Source organism: Dendroctonus ponderosae, unplaced genomic scaffold (assembly GCF_020466585.1).
Source record: "Dendroctonus ponderosae isolate FM_Combo_2020 unplaced genomic scaffold, Dpon_F_20191213v2 Dpon_F_20191213_2, whole genome shotgun sequence".
NCBI lineage: Eukaryota > Metazoa > Arthropoda > Insecta > Coleoptera > Curculionidae > Dendroctonus > Dendroctonus ponderosae.
In genome coordinates, this window is record NW_026018165.1 from 5,245,545 (window position 1) to 5,256,965 (window position 11,421).

An 11,421-nucleotide genomic window follows, 5' to 3' on the forward strand; every position below is an offset into this window, starting at 1 on the left:
AAATTCATGGTATTTCAGTAAATGGGAGCTCCATTTGGGCCCCATTTACTGTCAAATATGACACTGACAAGCGGGAAGTTTCGCACCTGTTCTGGAGATTTCGAGATCCATCTGGGTTACCAGAAGGAATCTATATAAGCGAATACGAGAACCAGACCGGGGGAAGTGAAGTGACAGTAGCGACTGAGTTCAGAAGAGGTTAAACCCCGCGAGTCGGAAGAGCGAGTTTTCCGTTTGTTATTGTTATTGTTTATGAAGTTGACGGTAATTTTGAAGTCAGTTTGTTCCTGTTACGTATTTAAAGTGATACCGAGGTGAATAAAAGTTGGAAGCTGAAGAAAGAGTTTGATACTCGGCCATCCTCGGTACAATATGATATCCGACTACTATTTTTCGCTTTTTTGGAACGCTGCAATTTTCGAATTTTTAATCTGCAAAAAATTATTAAATTACTATTGTTTGCTATCGTAGAGATTTACTAACGGCAATCCCCATCGAAAATACAATTGTCTTGTGCTTTGAAAATGCATGAACTATATTTTGAGTGAATATCTTACGTTATAGAAAAATCGTGTGGTACACTAGGGGCAGAAATATGGCCAAATGACGAAGTATCCAGCAGGGAAATAAACTGCATTTCAAAACGGTTATTTGCTTGCTTTGCAAACGACATTGCCAATTGAATACAATTTTGTAATAAGTGTAAAAACATGAAAATCAGATATCATAGAATAGCGCTTTCAGACTATATTAGTTTGCATTTTCCGATTAAAGACAACTTTCTAGAGAGCCCATATGGTTTTTTTTATTTAAGTTGAAGAATTGAAGGGGGAAAAGAAAGTTTAAAGACCTTGAATCCACTTGAATGTAGCACACAAATGTAGCAGTTGGATTTCAGGTTTTTATAATCAAGCCACAGAAATTTACTACTAATATACAGGGTGTTTTTTTAGTGCGATGGAGTCCATTATTTCCGACGGTGTTAAACTTTCGAAAAATAGTTTCATATAAAAGTTGTTGACGCACAAAGTGCGCATATTTTAAAAATATCTTATATGATACAGAGTGTCTCAGAAAAGCGAGGGAAGGTCAAAGTGTATTTTTTTAAATAGAACTACCCATTTTTCATTAGCTCATGTTGTATGCTGTAAACGCTGCATATGCACCATAAATTGTTTTTTCGCACTTGCGAGGTTGGCAGATTATCGCCATTTTAGTAAAATTTAGCTTAAAAACATGGTATCTGAAAATTAATTGTAGAAGCAATAAAAAGCAGTTAAAGATACAAAAAAATACGTGTTTCCAATCACCACAGATCCGTTAAGAATTCTATTGAACCAAAATATCAATACATTAGACAGGGAGGTGGATAGAGAGAGGTGCGCCTGTTCATGGGTCACCTCGTTCACACATATTTTTTATTCCCTAAGTGATATGGGTGCTGCCATAAACCCCTATCTTTTAATAGCTATATTAGTAATTCAATAAATTTAAAATAAAACTTAAAAAAAATCTCAAGTGGGCAAACCGCCCACTCGAGATGAAAAAAAAACCATAGGAATAATTTATATGGCAATACAACGTTTGCCGAGTCAGCTAGTAATTTCATATTTTTATTTTTATGACGTATGCAGTTTTATTTCATTTTTTGCTGTGAAATTCCATGCATTTTATAAAACATTGCACTTTTCTTCATTGGGTATCTCAAGGATCATCAAATGTTGACACTTTTTTAAGAATTTAATTATTTATAACTATAACTTGTAACTTTATTATGAATTCCATAGCTACCTTACAAAATGTAACAACTTTTTGAAATTTTTAAACAAAATAATTTATAATTTGAAAACAGTTGATTTCACAGCTTAAAGTGTAAATGCAAATTTGTAACTTTGTGAATTGTCTATCTAATGACGTATTATTATACAGGTACTTCCATTTGAAAAACAAAAGTTATATTGCGTTAAAAAGTTTTAGATTGAAGCCCACATTGTTAACACCCTGTACAATGTATTGATATTTTGGTTCAATATAATTCTTAACGGATCTGTGGTGATTGAAAACGTATTTTTTGTATCTTTAACTGATTTTTTTCCCTCTACAATGAATTTTTAGATACCATGTTTTTATGCAAAATTATACTAAAATGGCGATAATCTGCCAACGTCTCAAGTAAGAAAAAACAATTGACGGTGCATATGCAGCGTTTCAAGCCGCATCCCATGAGCTAGTGAAAAATTGGTAGTTCTACTTAAAAAATACACTTTGATCACTCTCTTGAGACACTCTGTATTATATAAGATATTTTTAAAATGTGTGTCAACAACTTTTATATGAAACTATTTTTCGAAAGTTCAACACCAACGGAATAATCGCCTCTCTCGCACTAAAAAAACCACCCTGTATGCATGTACTTCCCGGTTATCTGTAAATATTCAAATTTACTTAATAGACATATCAGATTTTCAATAGAAAGAAAATATCCTAACTAGGGATGCTTTTCATTCGTAACCTGCTACCCAAAAGATATGAGAAACATTGTTTCGCACTAATATTTTCACAAAAGTAAAATTTGTTAATTTCATATTGAGAAAATCTGAATGACGCAAGCGATGTTTCTGCACTTTTTGGGTGATCCTTATCGGAACGGTCCTAGTGATATGTTGGGATATTAAGATTTAATTAAAATTAAAGAATAACCGAAAAGTAAAGCTTTTATAACGATATTTTCTCAATATTGGTTTTGCAACAATTTGGCATTCAACTGAACTAATAAAAATAATTTATTCCTGGTGGTAAAAAAACACAATTTAGATAAATCCGATTACCCGTTGAAAGCATACAGGATTATTGTAAGTGTTCCGCTTTTGGAAAAGCTACTTTAAATGTTAATCCTGTATTGATTAATGCGTGCTGAAACTGAATTAGCAAAAAAAATTCTAAATTTTAAAACGTAATTGAATTAATTATTAAAAATTACGTTCGAGTTTTAAGCTTTCTACCATAAGTTTAACAAAGATATATTTTTTAGTTTGTAACATGAGGTTATGATTATATATAAATATTTGCTGACCTGATACCAATAAATTTGAAATAATATTTAAAATAGCTTACTTGGGTGTATGTCATCCAACAACAGGGTTCTACTTGGTTTGCATCAAGGCCCCAAAATTCTAATTCCTCTTCAAAGAGAGGACCACAAACATCTGAAGGGTAGTGAAGTTTTCCAGTCCTAGGAACATATAATTATTCAATTTTTGATTCATCAGTAAAATTTAATCTAAAAATAGTAGATCCAATTTTGATTCACGCATATAATTATTTCCCTAATTCCATTTCTTGAGCAGCTTTTTCCTATTTACTAAGTAAATGTAAATATTTATTAATTAAAAATTAATTCGAAATATCACCTGTAATAATTCAGAACTTGAGCGAAGACTCCAGGATGCCTGTCAAAAAAATATTCGTTAAGAACGGGATCGTAATTTGCCAACGCTTCGGTGAGTCGAGAAAGTCGAGTGGCAGGAATTTTCTTCAGCGTAGCTTTGTAGGTTTCATGTCGAATTCCTCCCACGTTCAACACTACGCGATTTTCCGCATCCACCATGTTCATTGTGTTATTCATATCTGGAAACCAAAATGGAGATTTAGGCAAAAAAAGCTGTTTGTCCTAAAAACCATATTCAGAATTCAGTATTGCCTCAGTTCTGGTAAACAGCTTTATATGCCTGAAACGTGTATTTTGCAGAACGCATGCTAATCAGGTCTCAAATTTATAACGAGGCCGTTTTTACAAATATCGGTAATAAACGCGTTTAAAAAAATCTTCAAATTTTTCCTTTGCTTTTGCGGCTTACGGTTTGCGACTACAACTTAAATATTGGGTTATTGGGGCTACTACATACACGGGTTGCATATTACTTAGTGAAAATTAAAGAAAAACAATTTAACAACAGTTTTTTTAAATATTATTAAGTAATCTTTACCATTTTAGTAGATAAGTTATTTGACTTTCAATAAAATATAAACACTTAAAATAAGTCATTTTGAGTTTATCTACATGTATAAGAGAGTTTCGTTTTTGGTCTATCTAATAGGTTTAGGTGATAGGTTAATTCTCGTTAAAATGGCCAATGAACGGCACAGCATTCTAGAGTTTTTAATACTTTTAAAAGGGCGAGTGAGCTAAGTATATGTGGATTGTGATGAATGAGATTTATTCGATGTAAGTGGGTGGAAACAATGTCTTGGAGATACTATATTTTATTAAAAATCACAGAGAAATAAAATACTTAGCGCATACAGTTGCTATGCCATCTAAGTGTTTAATATTTGCATCAGATATAATAAAAAATAGAGCATATACAGTGTGTCCGGGTTAAGAACCTTTGTAAAATCTTTACTTTTTGAACAATTTTAATTATTCTTTTTCATGATCTAGCTATTGAAAATGCGCATTTTACTAGTAAGTGCTTTCAATATTAATCTCCAGTCAGGGCTAACTACTTAATTTTTGTTGTTGTCAAACTTCAAAAAGTATTATTAGGAAATTTTTTGTAAAAATGTGTCTATCGAATTTCTCATAAAATGGGGTAATATCAATTTCTACCAATTTTCTTTATTCTGCAAAGATGAGCAAGCAGAAAAATCAATATAATAATCATAAATTATTATACACGAAACATTGGTTTTAGGATATTCATTCGTTCATTCAATACTCATATTCAATTTGTTTTTCGTTTCGCCACACTTACTTTACTCATTTTAATGATAAGTAAATATTAGCAATTAATAGACTTGCAATAATAGTAATTACATTTTGTATTTTTCGCAATTATAATCGTCTGATACAGATATTTTATACTTGGAACCGTGTTTAACAAAGTAATTAATTTAAGTCTTTTGATGAGAATATTGCACACTGTATTTTTTTATACACACATAGAGAACATGGTCGACATGGATTGTAAGCTATTATAAATGAGAATGGGTTGCCATTTGTCTCTAAAATTTGCACTAATCGTACTTTTTGAAATTAAACATCATGAAAGTTTACGGACGACCGTAAAATCGATTGAAAAGTAAAGATTTAAGAAGGGTGGTAAATTCTTAATGCTGACATGCTGTATGCATAAATTACATAGATACATATTTAATAATAAATACATTTAAGTTTGTTGTTCGAACTAACTTTCCACTAGCTAACTTGCAATAAAGATCGCAGATTTTTACTGCTTCAAAAAAAATTATTTGTTTTAAAGAAATTATTAGTTTCCTTTCGGTTATATCAATCTTTTACATTTGGCATGCTATGGAGGGATTCAGATACTATATTTATACGTTGTACTAAATATAATACTATTAATAGTGTAGAATATACCCGATTAACACGCAAATCAGAATTTTGAAAAATCTAAATTCATGTTGGTGCCCTGATATTTTCTCGAAACTTTCATGTGAAGAACAGTTTGTATATTTTATTCATTATATCCATCTAATATAACTGACTGCTTTGCATTTGCTGCAAATACATTTCTTAAACATCTTCTATGTTACTTGCGTCAATTTGATAATTTATAAAATGTTATACTTTAAATGTGTACGTGCAAAATAAAACTTAACGTTAAAACGTAACGCAAAATAGAATCTAAGACAAAAAATGCTGGCAATATTGCCTTACAAATCTACTTAAGGTAACAAAAAAGTGATATCTGTTCTTCTAAACTAGCAGCACTGTCGCTACGTGACGCAAATTAAGAGCTTTCTAGAAAAACGACTGAAAGTTCTTGAAAAATGTTCAAAGTTCTTGACAAACTTTTAAACTTCTAGATGTTTGCAATGCTGGATTACAAGTTCTCTGTACGATAATATAATTTACGGATGCGATGATATTCGGGCTACAAATTAAAGTTGTAACTGGTGATCATTCTATGTGACTTTTAATAAAGTGGACGATTTTATTTGCCTTAAGATATGTTTTGAACTTCATGCAAAAAGACACAAATTAAAGCCAAAAAGAAACCAGATTTGCCTAAAAAGACTTTTAGAGCTTTACTATTTACTGCTTTAACATCAAGAAAATATCTGACAATCCAGTAAATCAATTTATTTTTATATATGCTAAGCCTTCACTAACTTTTTACAACACACCGGGTTAATTTTGTCGTCCTAGAAATCTCTCCAAAACTGTGTAATTTAGATCAGCAGAACAGATTGAGCTATTATATTTTCTTCATAAATTAGTGGGTCGCAGTTTAGTGCACTCGTTCCGCCTATATAAATATTTAAGTAACTGCTTTTTACGCACGATATTAACTTGATTAGCAATAATATAAACATCATAATATACCAAATAATAGAACTTTCATTTGAATAGTCATTTGAAGTAAGCCACGTTTTCAAAAAATGTTTCATAAAAAAATATATGTTTTAAGAACATCTAAACACTTAACAACATGCTCGATCGGGTGTACAGGATTTATTCAAGTTGATTAGACTAGACTGAAAAACACTTTAAAAAATCTTCATTATTACCAGTGGAAACTGAAGCAAATTAAAGTATAAACAAAAGTTGAGGAAAACTGCCTTATTCAGAGAATAAACGGAAAAACTTCAGTTAGCAACAATTGACAGTATATTACCTAAATAGCCAACCGTTACCAACTAAAATGACAAAATTAGGTTTCCATGCCTAAAGAAGCTCTTAGAGCTTCTGCTCAATTTATAATAATTGAGGCGCAATTTAAATTAATAATTCGACGGATTCCTTGTAAAAGATTGAAAGAAAATTAATTAACATTTTAACCAAGATTTTAATAAATATCCTCAGATAATTTGCTGCCGCTGGATTGGAACAAATAAGTTTAAAAGAGGGTAGAAATATAATTGAAAATTCTAGGCGAGTAGAAATGTAAATACTTAGATAGCAAACTAACGACTGTTATTGCTTTGTGCAAAAATTCATATCTGATCTCGAGATAAAGGCTCCGCTTAAATAAAAACTCTAAGAGTTTTTTGCATTAAATTATTTCACTTCAATCACCGCTTTAATAAAGAGAAGAGAAATAAAAGCTTTATGTGCCTGCTTCCATTGCATTGATTGATTCCGGAGTCTTTCTGCAGTTTATGTCCAGAAAATAAGCAGAAGTGTAGCTTTAAGCAGTTTTATCTTACTGCTATTGAATCAAAGTCTATAAAACAAGGCGTTCAATAAAATATAAAGTGACAAGGCAAGTACGGGGAATATAGTATATATTAAAATATGATGTTAGTGAAAGCCACTAAGCCAACGAGCTTGTCAAATTAGCAAGCTGGTTTAACCGCAGAATATATTCGCAACAGGAATAGCTGCATCCACAGTAGAATGTAGTGGTTTTCCCATATATGTAAAACGATGCCCGGGATGTCCAAAGTACCACAATAACAACGAGCATTTTAAATAAATCATCTAAAGCACTGCAAAACTTATTGTATTTTTTTATTATTCTCAAAATTTTTAATCCCTAATTTCTTGATTGACTAAAATACAGCAATCAAGTTAGTTAATTCCATCGCTGCGGCACTGTGAATATAAGACACTATAAAATGGCTGTAGAAGAAATTTTATGACAACACAAATAAACTTATTCTTACTTAAAATTGGAGCTGGAAAATGGCGCAAAACATTGAAACATTTAAGGAATGTGATCCAGTTGTAGAGCATCGGTTTTTAATCGTTTCTATCTTTGCCCGAAAATTTTCGCACGCATCGCACTCATTCGAGACTCATGTGATGACGAATTTTTTTTACAAACCTTTTCATACTTTTCTATTTAACTAAGCTCAATATAGGAAATTTTCAGCATCTGAACAAGTTTTTATTTACTTATTTGCCTTAAAGTAAGTTTACTTCAAAATTGTCCAGAGAAAACTTTCAAATTTCATAGTTGTTCTTGTTGCGATTGGCAACAATAAAGCAATTTTGAAGGTGAGTAATTTAACACCTTTATAATCAATAAATTAATTACCAATTTCTTATATGCAAGTTTCATCCGAAATTGCAACTTTGTAATTGTTTTATATATATTTAGCCTGTTCCCATTCCTTCATTAATGATTTTCGAGAATTTCCTCCTATGGAGCAGTTCAATAAGGACCACTATGTTTTAATCATTTAAGTTATTTGAAGCTGCGAAATACAAAAGTGAATGCACATATAAATTGCAGCATTTTTTCATCAGATGAAAATTTCTTATTGTAAAACCTGATTAAGAAGTAAACATGTTGGCATTTATTTCTAAAAAATATCTGCTAACTTCTGTTTACGCGTTTTGCGAGAAAAGCATATTTATTTTGGCAAACATAGCCAAATGTATGTTTTGACAACCAGAAAATGTGTAACATTTAAAAATTAATTAGCATACCGCTTCTTGCAGCAAATATTTTTTTTCGTAAGTAACTGTTCCTAAAGTTCCTCACGTACACTAGGAACAATTTCTTGTTTACTTACGGCAGTGCTTAAATGTTATTTAAATTAGTTAATTAAAAATAAACATTTAAAATGAATGATTGCATTAATCCCCGATCCTACCATTGTACCCCGGGTTTACATTAAAATCAATTTAATATTGCATCAAATAATTTATTATTCAACTGATTTTTGATATGCAAATATAGACAAAGCTTTATAGAATATCAGGCAAACTCGAACAACAAACTACTCAGTTTAGCGGCAAAATTAATTCGGCATTATGTAGAACTAAGGATCGCAGTTTCCATAATTTCGTACTACCAATCTAAATAATACTAATCAACTTGAACAAACTCATGTGATGGCTTACAGGGCTTTCGGACTTTCCGTTTAATATATTATATATATAATATAAGTACATGATGATGGACAATTTATTCATGTATTCATGAGAAGTTTAGTTAAATGAAACGGTCTGATGAAAATATTTTTGATTCTTTAGCCGTTTACACTAAACACCACCCATTCTTGCATTTTACGAGTAATTTGACACTACACCGTATAAAGTTCTTCTACTAGGAAACTTAGACATGATGCTAGATTTTATATACTCTAAATTTTGCTCAAAGTGTCTGGCTCTCGAAGCTGAAAGCATATTCTGATAGTTTACATCTTTGCATTTCATTTTGTGTTGGAATTTATATCTGTAAAAAGTCTGAGTTGATTTCACGGAAAAGATTTGGCAGACATTGAATACGGCAAAATGTTAAAGACTTTCATTCAATTTCATTGTTCTCATTTTCTGTTGCATGGAGATCTCATCTCCTGCTGACAATATACGACAGTATAAAACAAGCTGGATGAATAAGTCGACGGCAGATCGCAAATATTTATTGAGCGATGGAATATTCGAATTAAATCTAATTTATTAAAACCTATTTGCTGTTGAACGGGAAATTTTAATTCCCATTCTATTGTGTGCCATTTGTGAAGTATTTCATTCTTCGCAGTTTAATGTTCTGTAAAATATATTTTCCAATTTAAAATACTGGAAACCTGCAACAGCTCTTTTGTTTGAAATAACAAGCTCTGGGCAAAATCGGATCTAAACTAGATTGCGATGGTTCCATATTGTTTCAACAAGAAATGAAAATACGATTCAGCAATACGTGAAATTGCGATCGGGTTTGGAATTCAAAACTTGGTTATCGAATCTAATAACTAACGAACTATAATAACCAATAACTTAATAATTTTATTATTTTGGGAAATTTTATTTATGTCATGTAAGTCCATGGCCAAGGAATATTGGAAAGCAGTTCCAATGCCACATATTCATTCGAAGAACGTTACAAGAAAATGAACCAATAATCCAATAAAATGACACAATTGGAAATGCTTTCGCTCACTCCAACGACATAAAGTATTAGCTACCCCTCAGTGGATGAAAAGTAAGGTTGAACAAGAAAACCACTTTATTTTTATGATATTCGGAATAAAATGTACTTTATTTCCAATATTTTTTATTAACGGCAGATAGTATTTGAATTATTGATAAATTGGAGAAGAAAATTAATAATCACGACTTTCATGACTCTTAACTGAGGTTTTGAATTTGTTCCTGTTTTTCCTTGTAATTTTCATTTGAAATATTGTGATTTGATTTGGCTATTTTCAAGTTTGCAAACGCCTTGAAACTCAAAGCGAAATTTCGAAATTAATTTAAACTTACTGAATTACTTTTGGAGTACGTATTTGATCTCTGGGCGACTCGTCGAATTGAGGTACCATGTAATTTTTTCTGAAACAATATATTTGCAATACATCTTGAGGTGCATGGCAAGTAAAAAATCATGACTTCGTTTAAAATGTATGGTGGAATGAAAATGATAAGACAGAAATAAAACGGAGCCAAGACGGTTCCCAGAACTTGGGACATAATATGGGACTTTTACAAAATACTCGAAAATCAATTCTTGTACTTGTTAATTCGATTACTTTGAAAAATACAGAAAATATCATTATTTTAATATTTTTAAAATGCTTTTGAAATAACATAGCCTGTATCAGTATGTATTTTTTTCATTCACAACTTCAATATAATCGTTACTGATTTTTTGCATTAGCATGTTCATTTTTAGCAAATATTAATTTTGGCTTTGTTTAATACAACTCTAGCTCGTGTTTCAAAGTGTTTCTTAGAACAATCTTATTTATTGTTACATCGTTACTCCGTTATTTTTAATTTTTCTAATTTTTCCAAAATTAATGAACTCTTTAGTTCCGACTTGTTACGCTTCCTGATTTTATGTGGGAAATAATAATTAGAGCCACCGCGCATTTGATTGTTAGTTACTGCCATTTTCTTAGTGAATTTTATTTCTCTTTGCGAATTATCAAGTGCGTTAATGTTGGTTAAATTTTTTTAAAGTTTTTGGCATTGCTTTTGGGCGTATTTCTACTTTGCAACAACTTTTTCTTTGCACTAATGATCTGCAGCTGCTGGAATTAGAGTTACTTTTATTTCTTTGTTCTATTCTAATTGTACGTTGTTTTTGGTTGTTGGTTTTTATTTACCAAGAAATGCAATTTTTAATTACCTATCGAATGGTATTAGGATGTTAATAGCTACGTTTTTGCCTTTTTATAAAATACGTCAAATAGTCGTTCTGTGCACCATTTGGTGTTGTTTAATTTAAGGTTCCAATGTATATAAGTTGCCTATGCCATTTACACATGTCAAATCATTTATTTTATTTCTCAGTTTAGACTGCAAAGTCTCTTTTTGATAGCTAGAGTGGTATTGTTTTGTGTAATTGGGGACGTGCTAGTCGTTATTTTAATATTATTATTGTGTTGCTAAGTGAAAATGAAGAATTATCCAAGGGAAGAGCGTATTGACATGATTTTCACCCTTGAAGAATGTCATAAAAATAGTTTATTGGCTTCTCGAGTTTATGCTCAAAAGTTTCC

General features: G+C 31.1%; 2 protein-coding genes across 5 annotated transcripts in view; one reads left to right on the forward strand and one right to left on the reverse strand.

Annotated features, from left to right (window-relative positions):
* The window catches only part of LOC125503387 (potassium voltage-gated channel protein Shaw-like), a 26,511-nt gene extending 16,252 nt beyond the window's left edge, over positions 1-10,259 (reverse strand). Inside the window, exons 1-3 of the mRNA XM_048663633.1 lie at positions 10,181-10,259; positions 3,411-3,627; positions 3,115-3,232 (exon numbers count right to left, since the gene is read on the reverse strand). Of these exons, the coding sequence (XP_048519590.1) occupies positions 3,115-3,232; positions 3,411-3,625 (333 nt within the window). The 5' untranslated portion in view covers positions 3,626-3,627; positions 10,181-10,259. The remainder of the gene's footprint in view (positions 1-3,114; positions 3,233-3,410; positions 3,628-10,180) is intronic.
* Positions 1-11,421, forward strand: part of LOC109538374 (potassium voltage-gated channel protein Shaw) — a 96,529-nt gene that overhangs the window by 47,023 nt on the left and 38,085 nt on the right. The gene's annotated exons all lie outside the window — the stretch shown is intronic.